The sequence below is a fragment of the Schistocerca cancellata genome, chromosome 2, assembly GCF_023864275.1.
Source record: "Schistocerca cancellata isolate TAMUIC-IGC-003103 chromosome 2, iqSchCanc2.1, whole genome shotgun sequence".
NCBI classification, from domain to species: Eukaryota; Metazoa; Arthropoda; class Insecta; order Orthoptera; family Acrididae; genus Schistocerca; species Schistocerca cancellata.
This window is the reverse complement of record NC_064627.1, coordinates 831,280,004-831,306,136: the sequence shown is the minus strand read 5'-3', so window position 1 is coordinate 831,306,136 and position 26,133 is coordinate 831,280,004. Positions and strand designations below refer to the sequence as shown.

At 40.1% G+C, this 26,133-nt stretch overlaps 1 protein-coding gene across 1 annotated transcript in view; it reads left to right on the top strand.

Annotated features, from left to right (window-relative positions):
- The window catches only part of LOC126162724 (kinesin-like protein unc-104), a 373,406-nt gene that overhangs the window by 228,869 nt on the left and 118,404 nt on the right, over positions 1 to 26,133 (top strand). The window contains 7 exon segments of the mRNA XM_049919386.1: positions 973 to 1,031; positions 1,033 to 1,047; positions 1,049 to 1,177; positions 9,038 to 9,152; positions 9,725 to 9,897; positions 14,319 to 14,497; positions 16,644 to 16,781. Of these exon segments, the coding sequence (XP_049775343.1) occupies positions 973 to 1,031; positions 1,033 to 1,047; positions 1,049 to 1,177; positions 9,038 to 9,152; positions 9,725 to 9,897; positions 14,319 to 14,497; positions 16,644 to 16,781 (808 nt within the window).

Below are 26,133 nucleotides of genomic sequence, written 5' to 3'. Positions count from 1 at the left end.
GAGAAACCTCAATTTTTTATGAGTTAGACTACAGGTTCAAATAACTGTTTTTAAGGTGTTGGTTTAACAGTAGAAATCAGTTAATATTCTGTAAATAATCGAGAAGTCAGTTCCATAATACTTTGAATTAGTTTTTAATTTGTGTGACATACAAACAAAACAAATTGTAGATTTATATTAACAGTGAAATCAGTTCTCACTAAGCTATGCACAAGGAACAAAAGTACAAATTATTATTCATCATAATCAGTTTTTAAAGAAACTGAAACATTTATATAACAAACAGATTGTCATTTTATTGTTATGGGTTTGCTGCAGACAAAAACAGGAAAGGGTAGAGGAAATAACAGGGATCATTTTATAGGATGGCTGGAGGAAAAAAATAAGTGGCACAAAAGGGATTATTTCTAGAGGTTGCTATGAGGTAATCACAAATACTCAGTGCTTCCAGAATGAAATTTTCACTCTGCTGTGGAGGGTACACTGATATGAAACTTCCTGGCAGCTTAAAACTGTGTACTGGTCTGATACTCTAACTTGGGACCTTTGCCTTTCGCGGCACAAGTGCTCTACCAACTGAGCTACCCAAGCATGACTCATGGACCCATCCGCAGAGCTTTACTTCCGCAGTACTTTGGAAAAAAGTTTGGAAGGTAGGAGATGAGGTACTGGTGGAAGTAAAGCTGTAAGGATGGGTCGTGAGTCGTGCTTGGGCACCTCAATTGGTAGAGCACTTGCCCGCGAAAGGCAAAGGTCCCGAGTTGAGTCTCGGTCTGGCACACAGTTTTAATCTCCCAGGAAGTTTCATACTCAGAGCTTTCTCAACATCAGTATTACATATTTTACATTGATGGGGCAAAGTATTAGAGTATTACCTCTAAATTTATTCAATTTCTGGCAGATAAGTGAAACTATTTTCAGTCATTTATTTACATAGTTAAAGAGCTACATAATGATTAACTTTTATTTTAGCATCAGAAATTATTGAGAAGGCATCACCTGCAGAGACACCAGGGAATGGTGAAAATGTTTGACTGGGACTTCGCCTCAAGTGGAGCTATTGGAAAAACAAGGAATTGATTTGAAAGCTGAAATGGAGAAACGGCTGCTTGTCTTGGAAGAACAGTTCCGTAAAGAGAAAGAAGAAGCTGACCAGCTCTTTGAAGAGCAGAGAAAGGTATGTTTAGTTGTGTAAATGAGGACTGGCACTCAGATAACTGATTTTTTTACATGACCACAATTATCTAGCAGTGAACAATGTCTAATTTAAAATTGATTGAGCAGTAAATGTTTCAGCTGTACCTTCAAATATATTTGTTGTCATAAATAAGAGCATACATTAAAAAATATTACCATACCATATAACATGAAGAAAGCTACATTCTGTACAGGATAAATGTAGACATGTGCAGAAGCAAATTTCTAAATATCGAATAGTGTTCAATTTTTTTAAAGGCTAATCACAAATGGTATTCAAGGATTGAGAGAGGAGTTCTGAAAACATAGTTTTTGATGGTACATTGTTGAACAAATGCTTCACAGAGTGCTTGGTGTGCTAGATTTGTATTAAATCAATTTATCCAGGATAAAATACAAATTTGAAGCAACAAGAACTCCATGAATCATTTATTCTTCACTAACTTTGATACTGAATCTGTGCAAAGAAGCACAGTGCCAATTGTCCATGGGTGAACCTGTGATATAAATAAAGATGGGCTGTGGCAATTCTGTGACTGTAAGCCTCTACTTACATCTACATACTTGCTCTGCAAACCACTGTGAAATACGTGCCAGTGAGTACTTCCATTGTGCCAGTAATTTAGGCTTCTTCCCGTTCCATCCATGTATGGAGCATGGGAAGAATGACTGCACAAACATTGCTGTGCACACTAATAAATCTAAATTTGTGTTCAAGACCTCTACAGGAGCAATACATAAGGGTGCATTGTAGTATATTCCCTATACTCGGGCTGGTGAAACATGTCACTTGATAGCTCGCATGTGGTTGGCTATACAGCGATTGTGTGGTTTGCAATAGCTACCACCACACATGCCCACAACTCCGAAGTTACGTTTTGTAAATGTAAGCTATGGTCAACATTTATACGTTAAGTGCAATAAAGTATGTTTTTCTAACAATGGAGAGAACGACGACGGAGACTAAGTGTTTTATAAAAACACCTGAAGTTAATGCAACAGCTGTGAAAAGTCGTTCCAAACTGTTACTGTAATGGCTGCATGTAAAACGTTGTATAATAATGTAAACCTAAGCATACCAAAGAACACGCTATCCACACTCATAGAAAGAATTAAAGCAAAACATGCATAGCCAACCCGATTGCAGAGAGAAAGAATTAATTCTGTATACATTTACACTCACCAATTTATGATGTCAATGATGCGATTCGATCCAATTCTCCTTCTCTATCATCAGAATCGGCATCAAAATTGTCATCATCATCATCATCATCATCATCATCATCAAGAGAAATCATTAATTGTTGATTTTCATTTGTAACGGCATCTATAGTCTGTGCTTCTCTTATGAGTTTAGCAACATGTCTACTTTTTTCCTCCATGAGGTAGAGTCTACAATAGCAAGACCTTCACGTAGCAGTCTTTCCACTTCTGTTGTAGTAAACATCTTATTGTTACTTCTAATGTACGCCTTGACATCACTCCAAACCAATTCAATAGGATTAAAATGACTGTGATAAGGTGGTAGCCTAATTACCAAGTGACTCTGTTCACTTGCAATTTCATCTACAACGTATTTAGGCATCACAGGCTTATTTTGTTTTACGAGCGAGTATAACAGCAGCTTTGTCATGCTCATGTCCACAGCAATGTCTCTCACCTGCAACCACTGCACCATAGTTTCTTTACGGTCAGTAGTGGTGGGAGTTTTATCTAAAATCATGGAATGGTATGGTGCATTGTCCATCACAAACACTGTCAGAACGCTAAACTGGAGCAACAAATTTTTAAACCACCGTGAGTGGTCCGTATCCTCATGATAGCCACTTTTTTTATGGAAAAACTAAAAGTCCTTCAGGCACAAAGCCATTTGAAGATCCTGCATGGGCCACAATTAATCGAGATCCTCTTCCTGTTGGCTGATGACTGCTGCTATTCGGAATATCATCTGTCCAGCATTTCTCAACTGATTCTCCAGCATTGGCCCAGGTTCTGTCTAACCATATGACTGAGTGTATGTCCTTTCTTACAATTTGGATAAGAAAATGGCACTAGCTGCAAAGACATGAGCTTTTTCAAGTAACAGTTTTCGTCCATCTAACTTTTTAAAATGGAAGCCCATACTTTTTAATATCATGTTAAGTGACATTTTCCCCCCTGAGAAAAGTTCACTTTCTTTTAAAGAAATTACCATCTTTTTGGGGTATTCTTTCCTTTTATAGTATCCATATCTGTGCTGATGAATTGTATTGGATTGGAAAGAATCAATATATGTAACAGGATGAGGCTGCTTTTTTTTTTTTTTTTTTTTTTTTTTTTTTTTTTTTTTTTTTTTTTTTTTTTTCCCAGAGTACTTAAAAACGCACTGTTTCTCCCACGGGGCTTTCTTCCACATGGTTTACTTCACTGTCATGTAAGTCTTGAAGTAGTGTCCCTTTCCTTAGAACTGTTCTTTCACGGAGTCCTAGAGTTTTTGAGATATGCTCTAAAACTTTATCAGCAGGTATCGACACATTACCGTGAACAGAAACAAATTCTTTTTCTTGCTCGTAAAACTCACACGTCCTCTGTAGCAATTACAAAGCCTGACTATTTAATGGCACTCCACGGTGCAATGAGTTATTGCTTGGTGAATGACATCGTTTTGGTGACATTGTTTAACAAACAAAAACTGTAGTCGAGGCGGTAACACAACACAACAGCAGGCGTTTGCGCACTAACATACAAAGTTTACACAGAAGCCGGCAATGTGGTAGCGTCGACACCAGAACTGGCTTTTGTTCGGTGCTGTTATTGGTTCAGAAGACATAGCGCCTTGCATTCCTCGCTTGTTTGTTAGTTATATTACCGTCTCTACCATGCTTGGGGAGTGACCTTGAACTGACATGTTTCAGTGGCCTCGGTATAGATTCAATACTTAAAGATGACAAGGTCAGTTTTTTTTCTGCATCTCCATGATGCTCTTCCATGGGTCAAACAAACATGTGACCATTCTTGCTGCCCTTCTTTGTAGACATTCAATTTCCAACATTTGTTCAATTTGGTATGATTCCCACACACTTGAGAAATATTCCAGAATGGGTCACACAGTTGTTTCAGAAGCAATCCCCTTTGTATACTGATTGCGCTTCCCTAGTATTCTAGCAATGAACTACAGTCTGGCTCCTTCTTTACCTGCAGCCGATCCTATGTCATCATTCCATTTCATATTCCTACAAATTGTTACAGTTGTATGAGTTGACAGACTCCATCTATCATCTATGAGTCATTGATATTGTAATCGTAGACTATTAGGATCCCCCCCCCAAGTGCAAAATTTTACATTTATGACCCATTAAAGCAAGTTGCCAACACTGGCACCGCTTTGAAATCTTATCAAGATCTGATTAACATTTATGCAGCTTTTCCCAGACAGTACTTCATTATATATACTGAGCGTGGTGGCACGGTTGTTAGCACACTAGACTCACATTTGGGAGGACGACAGCTCAAAACCTCATCCAGATTTAGATTTTCCCTGATTTTGCTAAATCACTCCAGGCAGATGCTGGGGTGGTTCCTTTGAAAGAGCATGGCCAATTTCTTTCCCCATCCTTGACACAATCTGAGCTTGTGCTCTGTCTCTAGTGACCTCTATGTCGACAAGACATTAAACCCAATCTTCCTGTGTTGTTCCTTTCATTATAGATAACTGTGTCATCTGTGAAATGCCTGGCGTTACTATTAATATTGTCTACAAAGTCATTAAGATACAATATGACCAGCAAGGATCCCAAAACACTTATCTGAGGCACCACTGAATTTATTTCTACATGTGTCAATGACTCTCCATCCAAGATAACTTGCTGTGTCCTTCATACCAAGAAATCCTCAACCCATTCACAAACTCTGCCTAAACTCTGTGTGATCATACTTTTGATAATAAGCATAGGTGTGACATTGAGTCAAATGCTTTGTGGAAGTCAAGAAATACTGCATCAGCCTGACTGCTTTAATCCATGGCTTTCAGGATATCTTACGACAAAGACACAAGTTAGGTTTTACATTATCCATGTGTAACCTTCTACCACCTCCTCTTCTCTATGCCCCTTTAAATGTAATTTTGATTTATGTAAGGGTAAACACCAGTTTTGGCTTTATTTTGTTGCAACAGGCTTGTTTGTGACTACCATTTCTTTTCTTTCCTGTCTTTTCTTTCCTATATGATTTCATAACTGATTCATATCCTTACATATAAAGTATTTAAGAAAATACAACCTGATACACCCACCCAAGATGTCTTAATCCATTTCACCTGTACCTCTAGCGAATTTCGCCCTGCAGTTTCATTTTCATACATTTCGATGTTTATGATGTTTATCTCCAGAAATATGACCCCTACGATGATATAACTGTGTAGATACATTCAGTGCCATAATTGGATATTGTCTGCAAAATGTGTTATGAATAGAGTTAGTAGCAAGTAAATAATAAATTTAAACATCATGCATGATGTGGCATTTTTTCAACACATTTCAGTGTTTATGAGATGATATCTCCAAAACTGTGTCATACGATGATATAATTTTGCAGTTATGTTCAGTGATATATATGAATACTGTGTGCAAAGTGTGTTGCAAATTCAGTTGGTAGTGATGTCCTCCTCGCCGTGTCCGGCGACAGCGACTCCGTCAGTCTTCTCTGTCCTTGTTGTGGTAGGCTCAGATGTGGCTCGCGAATCCGAATTTCGCTTTGAATATCCTGTTGCATGGAGCACAGTGAAGTTGACGAGCAGAGTTGTAAGTATACGTGTAGACAGGCTTGAGCTGAGATTTTCGGAGCTCTCTTTTAGCATCCAGGTCCATTAGACACTTTTGCTCGAATTGTTCGATGCTCTTATGTACAGTTGATCACCACTCCGATCGGCGCAATGCTAGCTCCTCCCAACGGTTGCTTGGGATGCCACAGGCTGCAAGGTGGCGTTTAATGGTGTCTGTATATCGCAGGTGTTGACCACCTTTCCTCCTCTTCCCGCACGAGAGCTGCGAGTAGAACACCGCTTTAGGTAGCCTACTGTCATCCATGCGTACTATGTGACCACTCCATCTCAGTTGATGTTTCATTATTAAAGCTTCAATACCAGCCAGTTTCACGCGGCGCAAAATCTCCGTGTTTGGGACACGGTCTTCCCATTTGATGCGCAGAATTGATCTCAGACATCGAAGATGAAATTTATCTAGCTTCAGTTGGTAGTAAAGAAGTAATGAATTAAAACATCATGCCTGATGTGACAGTTTTACTGCATGAACAGCAAAAATTAATAAGTGGTAAACTTTTTTCCTTTCATCATTTTAGCAGTGAGAAAAAGTTTTATAAAGGTTCAAAATTAAGTATAAAGTTTTTTACTGGCCGCTAAGTGTTCTCCTTCTCAGATACTGGACAAGAGAAAAAATGTCTGGGTATTCACGTGTCTTGGGTTACACTTTGTTTTCACCCCCACCTTCACCCCTTTGATAGATAGGTGGTTCTTATCCCATAGTGATTCTATCCAGACAATAAGTGAGATGTGTACCAAGTTTGGTTGAAATTGTTCTTGTGGTTTAGGAGGAGAGTGGAACATACATACAAACATTCTTACAGTATGTATGGAAGTGGTCATCTTCACTCCTTAAATTATTTATGAAAAACAATTGTTTTTTTAGGGGAATATAAAGGGAAAGGGGTTATAATATGTGAAAAATTTATAACCCTTTCACATCATGGTAATGTGCAAATAAAGGGCTTATGAGATAAGTGTTCTGATTGATGAGGGAGTTGGCAGTGAATAGTGTAAAAAATGGTTCAAATGGCTCTGAGCACTATGGGACTTAACATCTATTGTCATCAGTCCCCTAGAACTTAGAACTACTTAAACCTAACTAACCTAAGGACAGCATACAACACCCAGTCATCACGAGGCAGAAACTTCCCCAACTAAATGATTAATAAATAATTCTGTAATGAATTCTAGGAGGTGTATCTGAATGTTGTATAAATGAATCAAAGCAACATTGTTTGCATTTACAAATAGATGATTGTACATAGGAAACACTGATATTAAAATAATTACTTGAATTTGGACTGAAACCCGTCACAGCTGAGTGGGAGTTAATGGCGCTACTGTCTGACTTAACAGCAAGTTGACATTACTCAGGAAAAATAAAAGGCGCAAGTGGGATGGCAATTTAAAATAAATAGTATTTCTTATGAAAATCTGAAAACTTTGATATTGCATTTCAGCACATTTTAGTTCATTCAATTTTAAACAAATATAATTTTGTTTTAGCAGTGTCCAGGGCTTGTATCTGCTTATATGATGTAACAATTTTAGGATTTGGTTCTGTTATTCTGCACGTTAATGAAACCATTTACTTCCTGTTCTGCCAAAATCAGTCATTCTAGCAACTAATTCATTCAGTCGTATTCATCATATCACCACAATGGGGGAATCCCTCAGGGGTGTGGAACTAGTCATGAAATACAGTACCACAGTGATGTGACTGTGATAGAATCCTTCTGTAGATTATATTAGCAACTATCAATCATTATTAAAAAAAAAAAAAAACGAATGGTAGCTACATGACCATAAGGTAAAAATTTTGCCATTGCAGTTCACGTGTATCGTCCCAGTAGCTGCCTTGGTCCTGTTCTGTTTGTAGTGCAAGTAACATTTTTTCCCTTCTTATATATAGTTAAATTGCACTTCCTTGCAATAGTAATTACCTATTCCTATACACGTTCATTCATCCCCCTCTCTCTCTCTCTCTCTCTCTCTCTCTCTCTGTTTTTCCCATCTCATGACGTACATTAACAATCCATTTGGTTTGCGTACAGGAGACATGTCAAAAATTGATACTACAGCTACAGTGATTTTTACACTAATAAATAATAACACTATAAGGATAGTTCTTGGAATGTGTAACACATTGTATCTAGCTCAAATTTCCAGTTTTTCCTGCATGAATTCATCCACTGAGTAATAATGCTTCAGTGTGAGTACCTCATATAGCTTTCTTTTAAGTGAACCTAAATTCATCTGCGTCAGCTTGTTCCCTTTTAATTTATTACAAATTTTCATTCCTATGTATTGAAGTCCCTGGGCATGCAGTCTGAGGTGGTGGATGGGGAGCATAAAATTTTCTTTGGTTCTAGTATCATGTGAATGGACAAAATGGTTTCCCTCAAATAATTCGTGTCTGGTGTACAAAACTATAATAATCTCATGTATTCTCTCTCTCTCTCTCTCTCTCTCTCTCTCTCTCTCTCTCTCTGTGTGTGTGTGGGGGGGGGCAGGGGGGGGGGGGTGGAGAGACAGAGAGTAATTTAGTTGTGCTTGTTTTCTTGCAATGGTTTCTTGTTCTTATTAATCTTTCTTGCATTTCATTAGATCTTCTCTTTCAGCTTTGTTTGTGTTGTTATTGGTTTTTAATTTAAATTTCTTTTTTCCCTAGGTGTCTTGGCACATTTAAGACCACTTAATTTTATTGTGCATTTGTGTAGTTCCTGATTTGGAGTTTCATGTGAAAAGTGAAATTTTCAGTTACTGGAAATCTTTTTTAATTTTCTACTTTTTTGCCCTATCTATTGTTTATATAATATTGTGAGCTAAATAGCAAAACATAAAGTAATCATAGTTCTGGATTTTCATTTCTTGACTCACAAGAACATATAAAACATTCAGATATATCATTAAATTCATTTTACATGTCGATGATCTCACTCAGCATATTACTCTGTATTTAGCACAATGTGCTGTTTTGTTTTAGCGTTTCTTTTGTTCTGTTGTACAATTTAATGGATTTAATCATTTCTTTAAATTCAGAACTATGAGGCCAGAATTGATGCACTACAGAAACAAGTTGAAGAACAGAGTATGACTATGTCAATGTATAGTTCTTATACTCCAGAAGATTTTAATAATGAAGAGGATATATTTGGTGAGTAATTTAATGCCATTTTCTTCCTTCGTGGAATGTTAAAGCTGTACAGCTTGTATTACAATTTTACTTCAGAGGCCAATATGTCCACCTCTTTCATATTACTAAAATGAATATTTTTCTGCTTCTAGCATGCATAAGTATAAAATTTTGAGTTTCCATCACTGCTTCCTAACATTTTAGTTCCTCATCAACTCTCAGAGTTTTGTAGAACTCTAATGAGCAGATACACAACGGGCTTTTGGACAGGGGCTTTGCACGCCATTAAAATAAATTAAAGTATGCTGTTCAGTGTACAATCTAGTTGTGTCTAATATTTATGTGCATATGTATTCTAAAATTATTATTAGATATAATTGTTCTGTAAACTGTGTGTATTACATACATATAAAGCCAGTAAACATTATTTTGAGTTTTGTTATTTTATTTTTGAAAGCACTCCCAGTAAGCCTCCCAGATAATGAGCACTGTCGCATGAGCGTGTGTGAAGCTCTGTTAAGTTAAGTGTCTTTTTAAACTCTGAGTCTTGCTGGGTGTTGTTGCTGACTGTGGACTGCCTGCTGGCATTTCAGTCAACCCCTTGTTTGACGCAGAGTGCAACTGGAGTGACCGACAGTACCAGCTGGCCGCGTGGGGCTTCCGCAAGTGGAAGTACCATCAGTTCACCTCTCTACGTGACGACCTCTGGGGAAACGCCATATTCCTCAAGGAGGCTAACGCCATCTCTGTCGAGCTGAAAAAGAAGGTGAGATGTTGTAACTTTGTCCGTATTATTAATGTGATGAGAAATTTGTCAGCAAGTAGAAATGTGTAAAGATAAACATAATGCTATAATAAATGAAATGCAAATTCTAGGACAGAAGCACATCATATAATTACAGCCATTGCAAATTATTTCAACAGCAATAATTACAATATATTGATCAGAGAAGGCACTGGCTTTGAAATTCATCATTTTGTTGTTAAAAACTGAGACAATTAAATAAGAGTGTTTTGCCAAGCATGGTATCTGAGTGCTTTCTTATATTTATTTCGTCAGGATTTATGTAAGGAAGCTCCATCTTTCACAGTATGCTCATAGTGGGTACAGCTTTTGTTTTGCCTAACCCATGTCATGGTGTGGTGTTCTTTGAGCCTGCAACTCGGGCCATACATTTTGTTTCCCTGCCTTGCTCTGCACATACAGTGCAGTCGGCCATAGTTCCAGCTCGCCAAGGTGGCTCTGTCCTTTGCTGATGCACTGGTAGCTCTTCTGTTTCTTGCCTCAACAATATGCTGCTTTTAGTCTAGTGTCTCACTTTCACTCTTTGGTTATAATGTAGGCTGTTTTCCATTATCCATCTTCTTATTCATTGACTTTCTGCCCAGTGGACATTATGGTTTAACTATGATGGTAGGGTCTTCTGTCTTGTCCTCCATGTGGTTCACTATGTTTTAATTTTTGTAAGTACACTTGTGTTTTTATCTGTTCTCATTATTATGTGCTTTTTGCTCAGGTATTATATGTTTAGGGGTTCAGTCACTGCCTTTGCTTATTTCTTGTTATGTAGATACGCATCTGATGATGCTACAACCATGAAACCTGTAGTGCCTTAATAAAATTGGTTCAAGATACAACTGTTTACAGAGTTATTGCTATGAAATGTACTACCACAGCTGTGGTTGCCCTGACCACAGAGCCTTTTGTAAACTGATAATTTTTTTAGGGATGAAACTTGGCTTTTTTTACTTTAATTTTCAGTTAGTTATCATTTCCTATTTGAAGGAATTTTTACCTGTTGCTAACTTCAGATTTCATTTCATGTCAGCATTTCCACCTGGCGTTCGGCATGCACACTCTGCAGAAACCCCCCAGGCTGCTCTTTGTGTGGACCTTTTAACATGGACGTTTAAGGTGGAGGGTTTTTTGAACTATGGTTGTGTTAATACACCAGAAGGGGTCAGGTCTGTACTACCTTATGTACAGCACTGCTGAACTCAGGGAAGTTATGGTAGCTGTTACCAAATGCATTGTGTACTTCACTTGGCTTTGTGTTGTGTGTTGCTAATTATTATTATTATTATTATTATTATTATTATGGAATGAGTGAGGAGATTATTCCATATCCCTCACAAGATTCCAGTACGATTCTCATGACAGCAAAAAGAACTGGCTATCAATACCATCATGGATCACTTTTGCTTTCACGGAAGCATATATCGTGGGTGTAAGCTACCAGTTCTGTACATGGGAGGTGGGACCTGATCACCGACACAGCTTGTCTCACCATGGTAGTTTATGTTCTCATTTTCTTATCCCTGTGACCAACTCCACATTAAAGTGTCTTCACTTTACATTTATCTTGATAAAAAAAAAAAAAAAAAAAAAAAAAAAAAAAGCATCACAAGACTGTTCTGCATGTGACATCCACTACTGGTGATGTAACATGATTTTAGGCTCTAGGTATTAAATGATTTTTCTTCAGTCAGACACTACAATTTGAAATCTTTTACCGAATAACAGCATTTCTCGATTACTAAATTCTTCACTTTATTCTTTAAGATATTTAAATTAGCTATCTTAGAATCAGATGGTAGCCTGTTCTAAAAATCATCCCTATTGAATGTGGACTGCAGTTTATTACCTGTAATTCTGTTTAAGTTTTCCCTTCCTCATTTGTTGTAGTGATGAACATTGCATTATGTTCTGTATTTAGTTTTACAAACATAATTGCCTGCAGGATGTACAGAGAGCAGAGATGGATCGGCTGTCCATATTTACCTCCAGAAAGCACAAGACCTTGCTGTCGTGTACTCACACCACTGTATCATCATCATTGTCATAAGGCACAACTCCCAATTCAGAAACATGCGAAAATAAATAACAGCATTTCTATCTTCTGAAACAATGAGTTCCTTTTTTAGCAGAGAAAAGAGAAAATATTTAACATGTTCTATCTCTCCTCATTACATCTAATGTGCTCAAAAAAAAGTTTTCCATTACCCACACAACTTTTATAGATATTTTTTAGTCCCCACCCCCACCCCCCATCCTCCCCATTAATCTCTTTACGAGTACTCTTTTGACCCCAGAAAATGGATACATACAGTAACCTGTATATTGATTGGAGTTTAAGGTAAACCTGTATTTTAAGTATAGTTCAGTAGAGCGTATAATATCTCAGTTGTAGATGGGGTAAAGCAGCTTTCGACAACTGTTCAGTCTATTGACATGCCTCATAAAATCATTTCGACTATGGATTGTGCACGCTTTGTCACTTTATAGCATCTTGATAAGTTTGCTGCCATATAAGTGTATTACAGTGAAGATACTGGAACATTCAACTGATATTATGACACACTAAACATTGAAGATATGCCTCTTTCTTTGTCCACAGTCAACAACATTAACTGATGATTGCAATCAACAAATTATGGCTCATTAGCACCATGAAGAGAATGCAACAGAACTACACACTGCCATGGGAGGGGTCTGTTGATATATATAGTATACAACCACCTACACACGATCAATTTGGCCCAAAGGCACACATTACAAACAGCAGTACAAACCCCTCAGCACCAGGGTATGCAGATAAGATAGGCAAGATAACACTAGGGACGAAACCTGGATCAATGGAGTCGAATCCTCTTCACCAAAAAGTGCAGGATTTGTGTGATGCCTGATGATTGTCATAAAAGTGTATGGAAGCATCTAGGTATCAATGCACAGCCCAAGCATGCAGTCCCACAGTATCAAGAGGCAGGAGAGTCAGGCAGTATCATGTACAGATGTCTGGACTGTATCTTCACCTATCAATAATTTGAATGCTTTGCAGCTTTGGAACAGGATCTTCCAACTTACTGTCAGCCCTACAGTCAACATTCTAGTGATGAGTTCATCTTTCAAGACAGTAATAAACGAATGTGCCATACACACCTTGTGAACGCTTGCATCCTGGAGCCATGAGTCAACTAAATGACTAAATGGAATTGCCTCCAGGATCTGATAACATGAACCATCTGAGCATGTGAGCATGCTTGAGACAAGTTGAAGCTTTCAGTATGTTGTCGCAGGAACCTTCGTCACACACTTGATGACTTGTGAAGAGCTGCAGCTGAATAGTGGGGCAGGCTTGAACATCAACCAACATCGAATAATGGGGCAGGCTTGAACATCAACCAGCATCTTGACAACCTTCTGGACAGAGTGCCAAGGAGGATCCAATCATGTTATAGTGTTTAGGATGGGACAACACAATATTGGACTTTCCTAGTAGCATATTTCAGTTTCACGTATGCACATAGATTTGCACTTTCAAACCGACTGCCTTAATTTTGGTTTTTGGATATGTCATGCTACTTTTATTAAAGTTTCATAAGGCTTATCCCTTCATTATCTTACCCTTTCAAATCTTAAGATCTCACATGTTCACAAACACAGGTGGTACAAAATGTTATTTGAGCAGTTTGTATCTGATCAAAAGCAGAGCTCCAAATATCTCTGTAGAACTGGTGCCTGTAAGCAACAATGTAGTGCAATGAATTTTTTAGCCATAGTTCATGGTCTTCCCCATGATGAACTCTTCGCTCAGATAGTTAACTAATTATAACACTTTAGACTCATATAAGGGAGGAGTCACATTAGTTCTGAATGGAGTCACAATTGTTTATATTCCCCTTCATTTCATGCAAATATTGTGATTACTCTATAACAAAAGAGAAGGAAAATCGTTAGTAAAATTAAAAGACTGCTGGCATGACCAGTTGACTGTAATCCCAGAACTTCACTGAGCAATATTGAAAATACGAATATTCAGAAGTCATTTAAAAAATATTCTTGTAATTTTCTCATTAAAGATGACATTCCTCTACTTTATCAGCAACTATAGCCAATCTTTGGATGAACATATGTTTGCTACTCATATTTTCTTCTTCCTGTAGAGCGCTAAAATTTTCTTTTTTATATTTGTCTAATAAGTTTCACTGGCTACTTTCCAAGCACAATAAGGATATCATTAATATTTGAGAAACATCAAGGGAGTTTTTTGGTCCTTAAACATAACTTATGAAACACATTTTTTGAAACTACTGGCAGTTTTATTTATATTATTTTGTGAAATAGTATTATCAGATCCCAAAAAAATGTGACTTCAGCATGCCCTAATCAATAGTAATTTGTTGCAGGTGCAATTCCAGTTCACACTTTTGACAGATACTCTATACTCTCCACTCCCTGCTGACCTGTTACCAGCTGTTGATGATGATGATGACGATGAGCGTCCTTACCCACGAACCATTGTTGCTGTTGAAGTGCAGGATACCAAGAATGGTGCAACACATTACTGGACACTGGAGAAGCTGAGGTAAATTTGTACTGTTGGTCCACTGTTCTTTGTTGCATCAAGTTTCTATATATCAGTGCCAAATTTAGCACAAGATAAAACAATAACCCAGCTGTTGAGTGAATAATACTGCACAAAAATGAACTTCAATTTGAATCTTTTGTTACCATATTATGTTTCTTAATGAAAGGCAGATGGACAAGTTAAGGAGAGGGAAGTAAATGCAAGGCTCACTCAGTCAGAACACATTGGCAACCAAAAAAAATAAAAAAGTTACTAAGGTAACTTATGAAACATGTATGTATCTATTTTCTAAGTACTGAATATTGCCTCCATCACAATATGGCTTGTTTGTGCTAGCACTTCCAAGAGTGCTGCATGTTGAGTGCACTGCAAAAAAGTAATCCTTTTTTCATAGTTTATGAAACAAATGTAGAAAACACTTCCACTTACCAAGTTTTAACATGACAAAAAAAAAAGAGAAAGACACACAAAAGCTATCTTTCAAAACCAAAGGTTCTTTCATCAAGGAAGAGCAAAAACACTTGGAAAAGTTCCACTTGTGTGATGTTTGGGTGCTCATGCCCTGGTATTCACAGAAAATAATGGTAACTTTTAAGATCTGTGAAACCATTTTAGTTCACAGTGTTCATTCAGTTGCTCAAGCATTACTCCCAGCAGCAGATTTCAACTTTCAAGGTAATGATGCATTCCAATCACATGGCTAGAAGTGTAAAAGTTTTGTTTGAGAAGTGTAAGGATTAAAACATGTTTTCCCTGGTCTCCATAATAGCCAGATTTTAATCTTATCGACTGATGACCATAGATGTTAAGTCCCATAGTGCTCAGAGCCATTTTTAATCTTATCAAAAAATTTGTGGTTTATTTTGATAAAATAATCAAAAGCCCATTACTGTCTTCCAGCATACCACAAGAACAGTTTCTTCATGGGAAGACATCCTGTTATATATCATTCAGGTTTTATATACACTGATACTCCAGGATATTTGATCTTTTTTAATGAGTTTATATTATTTTTCCCATCTTTTATCCTTAATGGAAAATCCTACATGGAACACAAAGGATGATATAAGGAAAGAGAAATATTCTCCACACAGATTCAGTGATGAGTAGATAATTTGTTTCTCAAATGCATTAGTTAATAGCTGTTATAAGCACAAGAATATAATACACGTGATGAAAAAGAAAAATTAAAGTAATATATTTGCTATGCATATAAAAAATAAAGCCTGTTAATTGCAAATCATTGTCTTAGAAAGCTTTTCTTTTCTTGTGCATATAGTGATTGATATATTTTAGAGGTAATGAGTACCAGACAGGCAACAAAAAGGATGATACTTTGTAAGCTTTTGAACAATGTGTCTCAGGAGGGTACATGGCATGCATGTGGAATGCACTAACAAGAGGGGCACAAAGAAGAGAAAAGAAAAAGCAGAGAAAGAGAATGTACAAATGTTGAAAGGAGAAACTCAACCTGATAAACTGCAACAGAGGAGAACGAGCACTGGATTTCAGAATGAAAGGGAAGCAAAATAAGTCAGATGCTTTTATCATGGAAGATAAATCCAATGGAAAATGAATACTCATAAATCAAAGAGAGGAATTCAACTGAATGCCCTTCATGCTATTGTGTCTAGTGCAAACAGTAGATATTGGGCTGCTGTTTTTTTGTTCTTCTGGTATTACCTGTCGTATTGTATAGATTTTCATTTCTTCCATGTCTTATTTGTCGTGACTGTGTTCTGATTTTGTGTATAATGTATGAAATTCATGTTAATATTTTTAAATATACGACCAATGTAATTCCTTCAGAATGATTTCAGATCCAAAAAATGATAGAATCATTTAATTGCATGAGGGAATTAACAATGGAAAATAATGTAAAATAATAGTGATCTAATTGTTAGAGGCAGAAATTGATTGATTCTGTAGTCAAATATTATTGTGGCAGAAATTACAAGTGAGGTGATTTTTTGGCTTTTAAAAGGAAAAGTAACTTCCAAGGCAAAAGATACTGCATAGTTGATCATCATTTAAAGCATGCATTTAATTTTATGTGTTACTTCTGTCTGCAGTACAGGTGTTCTTCTATTCAGTGTGCATTTGACACTTTTTGTGATTAACAGCATCATTTCCTGTATTGTAGACATCGCTTGGAACTCATGCGTCATATTTACAATGAAGATATTAGCCCGGAGACACCGGATGTGAAGGATGACGTTTTCCAATGTCTCACTGTGTGTCCTAATCAGAAGTTCTCACTTGCAAATCTTTTGCCTTCGAGGTTGGTGTACTCCTTTACAGCATAAATGTACCTGTGAGCTGATCTGAATGTGCTCTTCGCCCACCGACCCTGAGCTCCTGGCATGGCATTTTGTGTGCACTGAAGCTGGTGTTTTATATTTGGATATGCACATACATGCTTTCCTTCTGTAAAATATGTTCTTCTCCTCCTCCTTCTTTACTTCTTCTTCTTCATCTTACCTGTTACTTAGTTCTGCCTCATCCAAGGACATCATTAGACAGAGCTTTTTGTGAATTTTCACTGGTGCAAATCACTGCTTTTGTCTTCATCATATTTAATGTTTGCTGAACTTTTTTATTGTGTTAATATTTAAAGTCTTCTTCTCAAAATCTCAGTGTGTGTGCTGTGAAGAACATTTGCTTGTGTTTTTTTCCTAAACTGAACAATGAAATGTTTGCACATAAAGAATCCACACTGTTCAGATAGGCAATGGGCGTTGTGAGTTTGCATGCTTTGTTGCCCTGACTAGCATGAACTTGCAGTAAATAAATGCTTTTATGAATCACCAAGCATATTTGTAAGATAAATTCTGTATTTATCAACGTTTCTGACAAAATTTTGCGTAAGTTTATCATCTAATAAACTTTAAGGGTCATTTCTATATAAAGATATATGAAAATAAGTTTCTATATAGAAAATTTATTACTAATATTTCAGATGTGTGCCACAAGCAACACAGAAAAATGGTCTAAAGGTGACATGGGCCCAGGTTAATTTTTTGGATTATTTGTTTGCTATTTACAGCATTCAGTAGATATTCCTACAGCTGCAGCTGAGCTCATGTTCTTACATAGTCCGTGTAACAAGCAAATCAGTATGAGAAGTACTGATAAAATGTAAATAAATTTAGCTAACAAAAGAGAAAGAAATTCTTAAATGCAGAATGAAATAAAGAGTGGTTGCCTCTGCACAGCAAATTATTCTTTCAAATAGAAGGCAGTAACACAAGGTGTCTCTCAAGGTTCAATCTTAGTACCTATATTGTTTCAATTCTGCATTAATAATCTGTCAATCAGTATAACTGCCCCATCAGTTTTATTTGCAGATGACACATCTGTATTAATAGAGGATTGTGAGCCAGAAACTATACCTGTGTGCATCATCAATACAATAGGTCATTTACAAACATGGATTAATCTCAGTGGATTAACTCTGAATGTCCCAAAAACCCATGTGATCCAGCTCAAATCAAAACAGTCAACACACCAGGAAATTAAAATAAACCAAAAAAATCAAAATCTAGAAGAAGTGGATTCTGTGAATTTTTTTAGCATTAAATCTAGACAAGAATTTAAATTGGAACAAACATGTGGGATATCTAGTAAACAAATTATATAGCTTTGCATTTGCAGTGAAAATATTGGTAAACACCACTGACATAGACAAAAGGAAAGTTGTATACCATTGCAATTTCCAGTCAGTTATAAGGTATGGTATTGTTTTTTGGTGAAATTCGAGCAACTTAATGTACATACTGAATTTACAGAAAAGAATTATTAGATGTGTGTTGTGCGTCCAAGGAAATCATGTTGCTCATTGTTTAAAAATTTTAAAATATTGACAGTACCCTCCTTATATATCCATTAAATTATCATTTGTTTGCATACCAATTTAGAATTATACAAGGAGAACTGCTTGTTCACACTTATAATACAAGAAATTTAAAAAACGAAAAATGTGCTCCCTGTTCATCATTTAAACTTGCTCAGACTCCCAGTATATGAGAATGAAAATTTATAACAAATTAAAAGCCAAGAAATTTTGGGTATGAACTAAGATTCACTGAAAAGAAAGCTGCGTGTTCTGCTTCAGTGACGCTACTATTCAGCTGAAGATTTCATGAATGATGAACTGAATATTTGAGCATCCCGGATTTTCCATTGTTTGATTTGAGCAGGATGTAGTTTGTAAATTGTCTTATTATTTGAATATGTAAAGGTATCTTTTCACAAAAAAGTTTCATTAATGTTTAAATACAACTCCAGCTTATTAACTGTCGCTTTACAACAATATTAGGAAAAGGATAGCTGCTACTCACCATATAGCGGAGATGCTGAGTTGCAGATAGGCACAACTAAAAGACTGTCAGAGAGTTAGCTTTCGGCCAACAAGGCCTTAGTTGCAAACAGACAAAAAACACACACACACCTCACACGCGCACATGCAATTGATGCAATTCACACACACAACCACAGTCTCTGGCTGTAGGGGCCAGACTGTGAGCAGCAGTGCATGGTGGGAGAAGCAACTGGGTGGTGGGGGTAAGGAGGAGGCTGGGGCAGGGAGGGGGGAGGGATACCAGGGTAGGAGTGGGGGACAGTAAAGTGCTACTTGTGGCTTGTGGAAGCTTACAGGGACAAGGTGGAGAGAGGGTAGGGCAGTTAGTTGCAGTCGGGTCATTACACAGAGAGCAGAGGGGTGGGGGGAGCAGAAAAGTAGAGAAGTAAAAAGATTGAGGATGTGTTTGCGTTGCTGGAATATAGGGCTACATAGTGCCAGAATGGGAACAGGAAGGGGGCTGGATGGGTAAGGACAAGACTAAGAAAGATTGAGACCAGGAGGTTTACAGGAATGTAGGATATATTGCAGGGAGAGTTCCCAAGTGTGCAGTTCAGAAACGCTGGTGTTGGTGGGGAGAATCTAGATGGCACAGGCTGTGCAGCTGTCATTGAAATGAAGAACAATGTGTTGGGCAGTGTGCTCAGCAATGGGGTGGTCCAGCTGTTTCTTGGCCACAGTATGATAGTGACCATTCATGCAGACAGACAGCTTATTGGTTGTCATGCCCACAGGGGCCAGAACAAATCACAGTGGTTGCATCTTAGCTTGTAGGTCACATATCTGGTTTCACAGGTAGCCCTGTGTTTTGTGGGATAGGTGATGCTTGTGACTGGACTGGAGTAGGTGGTGGTGGGAGGATGTGTGGGACAGGTCTTGCATCTAGGTTTACTATAGGAATACGAGCCATGAGGCAAGGAGTTGGGAGCGGAGGTCTTGTAGGGATGGACGAGGATATTGTATAGATTCAGTGGGTGGCAGAATACCCCTGTGGGAGGGGTGGGAAAGGTCGTGGGTTGGATGTTCCTCATTTTAGGGCAAAGCGAGAGGTAGTCGAAACCATGGCGTAGAATATAATTCAGTTGCTCCAGTCCTGGGTGGTACTGAGTCAAAAGAGGAATGCTCCTCTGTTGCTGAACAGTGGGACTTCGGGAAGTGGTGGGTGACTGGAGAGATACGGCATGGGAGATCTGTTTTTGTACAAAACTGGGTCTCACTGAGGCCTTCACGGACCATAATCACCCTCACCACTGCCCATTGAACTTACACAATATCCTCTTCCATCCATACACAACCCTTGCTCTCAATCCCTTTCCTGATGGCTCATATCTCTGTAATAGACCTAGATGTAAGACCTGTCCCATACATCCTCCCACCATCACAGACTCCAGTCCGGTCACAAACATCACCTATCCTATCAAAGGCAGGGATACCTGTGAAAACAGTCATGTGATATACAAGCTAAGCTCCAGCCACTCTGCTCCATTCTGTATGGGCATGACAACCAACAAACTGTCTGTTCACATGAATGGCCTCCGATGTACTGTGGCCAAGAAACAGCTGGACCTCCCCACTGCTGAGCACACTGCCCAACACAATGTTCATTTCAGTGACAGGTTCACAGCCTGTGCCATTTGGATTCTCCCCACCAAAATCAGCTTTTCTGAACAGCACAAGTGGGAACTCACCCTGCAATATAGCCTACATTCCTGTTAACCTCCTGGTCTCAATCTTTGTTAGTTTTGCCCTTACCCATCCAGCCCCTTTCCTGTTCCCATTTCAGCACTACACAATCGTCTATTCCACCAACTCTCACAGTCTTTTTTACTTCTCTCCTTTCCTGTTGCTCCCCATTCCTCCCTCCCACCCTCAGTCTAACCCCCTCGAATGCACCTAACTGCCCTACCCTCTCTTCACCTTACCCCTGTAGGCTCCCACAAGCAGTGCTTTACCATCCGCCACCCATACCCTGCTATCCCTCCCCCTCCCCGCCCCAGCCTCCTTCTTATCCACGCCACCTGGTTGCTTCTCCCACTATGCACTTCTGCTCGCAGTCTGGTCCCTACAGTCAGAGACTGTGTGTGTGTGTGTGTGTGTGTGTGTGTGTGTGTGTGTGTGTGTGTTTTTGTCTATTTGCAATGAAGGCCTTGTTAGCCAAAAGCTCACTTTCTGACAGTCTTTTCTGTGACTCAGCATCAGCCACTGTATGTTGAATAGCAACTATCCTTTTCATACTATTGTTACATTCCATCCTGGATTTTCCATTTTAACTATAGCTTTGTATCAGTGAAATTGTATTAACCATATTTTGATGTATCTCCTATACTGCAATTAAATGATTAGCATATGTATCTTAAGAGTTGAATAAATCCGAATTCACTATCCAGAGGAGTGTGTTCTGAAATTATCAGATCTAATCTTATAATATATGTATTAGTGCCTCTGTACAGGTGAGAGAATCAGGAGGGAAGTGCTTGCAGATATAGACTTATGAAGACTGATCAGATGGTTGGGAATTTCATATGGAGGCAAGGTGGAGTTTCAGGTTCTGATACATTTTAATTTGATGTAAAGATTTAAAATTATAAACAAAAGTTCAGGTGACATTTTACAAGAAGAGCAAGGGAAAAAAGTTAATTCAAAGATACTGTAGATGATAGTTTAAATGTTATTCTAGTTTTCCTTAATGTAAGAAAGTGTCTGATGAAAAGAGAAGAAAAAATTGTAGTATCTACAACTAAATCACATGGTACCAGCAAAAGAAAAAACCATTTAACATGGAGTTTCCGAAATCAATTATAGCCAACCCAGTTGGTGGAAGGGTTGCTACAATGACAGGATAGCAGGCAGTGGAGGGTTGAGGTGGAATAGCAGGCTGGTGGAGAGCCAGAAAGGTGTGGGTGTCACTATTTTATTTGCGTGGGGTAGTAACCATTCAACAGAAAGATGGTCAGGTGGCCCGTGAGATGTCATCTGCTGTCCAGTCAGTTGGCTGCAACATGTGCACATCCAGCTTTGGTGATGCCCATTCTCAGCAAGTGGCAAATGACCCCATTGTGTGAGTCATTCCGCAAACACCTGGTGTCAGCGGCACATGAAGACAGTAGGCAACCTTGCTTCAGTAGTCAGCTCTGTGGTGGACAACTACATCCCGGTGGCTGTTGGCGCGCAGTGTGAAGGCCTGCCCACCGCAGTGGCAGAAGACATCCGCCATGCATGGGATGATACTCACTGCCCAACAGGAGTCCTGCTGCTGCTGCTGGAGTGAGCCCAGAAAGCCCACTGTGTTGTGGCACTGAGTCCAGAGACCTGGCTTAGTGCTGGAACCCGGTACTGCTACACAGACTCAAACTCATGACTGCTGCTGGTGGCTCGATGTCGTCCCCTCAACTATGGTAGCCCCCATCCCTGGTAAAACTGCTAGGTTGTGGATAATGACACTGGCTACGAGCAGCTGCTGCAATATTCTCACAGATTTGCCCATACAATGGTTGCAGCATTACGCTACCCCTCCCCACAGAAAGACCTGGCCTGTTGGGTCTCACTTAAGACTGACCTACAACAGCATGTCACATGTACAGCACAAGTTTCTATTGTGAGTAGCTAGTAACCCAACTCACAGGTTCGAAGACAGCATTTGATCTTACAAACCTTATTTGCTAGATTTCCTCTTACACTTCTCAGTTGCTTATTCCTACCCCACTGAACAGACCATTTGTTCCTCTGGAATGCACGTCACATCATGCCTTTATACTTCTACATCCTGCCAGTCCTGTGCCCTTCACAATTCTTTTTGCAAACATACCTAACTCATTCTGTGACCTCCTACCTCTTAAACTCTAGGAAATACATTTGTCATCAATAGTGACTGTTGTGACTTGGCAAGACAGCCAAGCCACTATGATTGGTAGCCGAAAGGCACGCGTTAAGCTCACGCAGGCTGGCGTGAGGTCTGGAACAGTTAAAGGAGTTGAGTCTAGTAAAAAAAGTACGAAGCTTCTGGAATACTTAACTTTAATTCATAATTGGTGAACATTGGTCTGGCGCTACATGCATTACAAGATAAATAGCAAATGATAATGGCGCCTCGCTAGGTCGTAGCAAATAACGTAGCTGAAGGCTATGCTAACTATTGTCTCGGCAAATGAGAGCGTAATTTGTCAGTGAACCATCTCTAGCAAAGTCGGCTGTACAACTGGGGCGAGTGCTAGGAAGTCTCTCTAGAACCGCCGTGTGGCGGCGCTCGGTCTGCAATAACTGATAGTGGCGACACGCGGGTCCGATGTATACTAGCGGACCGCGGCCGATTTAAAGGCTACCACCTAGCAAGTGTGGTGTCTGGCAGTGACACCACATTCCTCCCCCGCAAATCGGCGAACGGTTGTGTTATAAGGTTTCCGCCCGCCGTGGGGTGGACGCCATGTTGACGTATGCGACGAGGTGGGGAGACTAACAACAGGCGAGGCTGTACCACCCGCACCCTGGCATTCGGACCGAGGGGAGCTAGGAAACGCCTGAAAACCTAGTCCAGGGTGCACACCAACATGCGGTGAATGCACCCGTAGAAAGACAGGAGGGGCCGAAGGGTTGACCTCCATCGAGCTGGGGCACCCGACGGGCGAAGACGACATGTGGTCCGGAGCGGGCAAGAAGTCCATGGCGGAGGACAACAGGTCACGGGAAGCGATCGGCGGCGCGTGACCTAGGGAGGGGCCTGGTGGTTGCAGCGACGCGTCCACGGCGGGCGTCGCCGGCGGGAGAACAGGCTGCGGCGATGGCGGCGGCGCGTCGCCATGGGGCAAAATGGAAGGCAGCGTCGTTAACACCTGGGGCTGAGGCGAGCCAGTAGATGGGTCCCCAGGGCGCTGACCGGACGGCACCATCGCTGAAAGCAGACGGGGAGCAGCAGATCCCGTGCAACGACAGAGGCGCAGCTGAATGAGATGCCGACGCACCTCACCAGAGGCCCCCAAAACCAGATACATAGCGCGGCTGAGGCAGTGAAGAAAAGCGCCCTGCGAGCCAATGCCGTGAACCTCGATAGTTGCGGTAGTAGACAAGATCGCCTGGGGCAAAAGCAGGTGTCTGCCGCTGCACAGGAACCTGATGCAGCGGATGTAGCAAAGACATCAAGGTTCGATGAGGGCGACCGTGAAGCAACTCAGCCAGCGAGCGACCATCTCGGGGCTGAGAGCGATACGAGGACAAAACGAGCAATAACACGTCCTCCCGAGAATGCGACTCTTTCAACTTCAACATCTGTGACTTGAAAGTCCGGACCAAACGTTCAGCGGCACCGTTTGACTGTGGCAAAAACGGCGCGGACGTCAGATGTTGAATACCATTGGCCTGGCAGAATGACTGAAATTCTGCAGACATGAACTATGGGCCATTGTCGGAAACAATAGTCTGCGGAAGACCTTCAATGCAAAAGATAGCGGACAATGCTTGAATGGTGGCAGAAGACGTCATAGAAGACATCCGGACAACAAAAGGAAAATTACTGAATGAATCTACCAGAACCAACCATCGAGCATTCCAGAAGGGACCAGCAAAATTGATATGTAAGCGTTGCCAAGGGGAAGTGGCTTTCGGCCATACAAAGAATTTCCGCGGTGGTGCTGATTGTTGTTCGGCACACACCATGCAAGAAGAGCACATTTGTGTAATCGCAGCATCGATTCCTAACCAAGTACAGTGCTGACGAGCAAGTTGCTTCGTTTTCACTATACCCCAATGTCCTTGGTGGAGAAGCCGTAAGACAGAGGACTGTAACGAACGTGGGACCACGACCCTGGACTGATCATTATCAGAACGCAACAACAAAACACCACGTCGTACTAAAAGTCTCTCCTTGTGAGCAAAAAATTGGCGAACCAACAGATCCCCGATCCGTGACTTTGACAAGGGCCATTGCGTAGCAACAAAACGCAAAACGGTAGCAAGGACAGGGTCGGCAGCTGTGGCTGTAGCTACATGACGAAAATCCATTGGAAACGATTCGACCACGTCATCGGTTTCCGAATCAATGAACGTGCAAGCAAGTTCGGAGGAATCGAATGCTCTATCCTCAACAACAGGCAAACGGGACAACGCATCTGCGTTTCCGTGCTTAGCAGTGGACCGATACAAAATATCGTAGCGGTACTGCAAGAGGAAAATAGACCAGCGAATGAATTTCTGCGCTGTACGTGGAGGTACAGGCTTGGTCGGATGAAAAAGCGATTTCAAAGGTTTGTGGTCTGTGATGATGGTAAAGTGATGACCATACAAGAAATCATGAAACTTAGTAACACCAAATACGAGAGCCAATGCTTCTTTCTCGATCTGTGAATAATTTCTTTGCGCAGACGACAGCAATTTGGACGCAAAGGCAATAGGGTAATCGTGCGATCCATCTTTGTGCGCAAGCACAGCACCGATCCCAAAATCCGATGCAGCCACCATCAACAAAAGGGGTTTCTGGGGATCGAAGGGCGTAAGGCAAGTATTGAAAAACAAAGCCGATTTCAACTGGCGAAAGGCGCATTCGCATTCCGTCGTCCAGACGAACGGAACACCCTTACGGCGTAAGCGATGAAGCAGAGCTGAAATGGAAGAGGCGTGGCGCACATAGCGATGATAGTAATAGATTTTGCCCAGCACACTCTGTAGCTGCTTCAAATTCTGCGGCGAAGGCAAGTCTTGTATAGCACGGAGGTGCTCGGGACTGGGATGTATGCCTTGGGCATTGATTACATGTCCCAGATATGGCAAATCACGAGCAAAAAACATACATTTGTCCTTCCGCAAGCGAAGACCATTTTGTCGCAAGACCTGAAATAATGTTCTGAGATTGGCTAAATGTACTTCTTCTGTCTTTCCGGAGATCACAATATCGTCCAGATAGTTTGCTGCAGTAGGGACCGACGCACAAACAGTTTGTAGATATTGCTGAAACAATGCAGGGGCGGATGCACACCCGAATGGCAGTCGTTTGAATCGGTACAAACCAAGATGCGTGTTAACCACCAATACGCGCTGGGATTCTTTGTCCACCGGTATTTGCAAGTACGCATCTGCTAGGTCCAACTTCGAAAAATATTTACTGGGGCACAGTTTGTCAAAAAGATCTTCCGGGCGGGGTAAAGGAAAAGTTGCTGTCACTAGTTGTGGATTCACTGTTGCCTTGAAGTCCACACAAAGTCTCAATTTTCCGGAAGGTTTTTGCAAAATTACTAAGGGTGAAGCCCAGAGAGAAGCCTGCACACGTTCAATTACATCTTGTGATTCC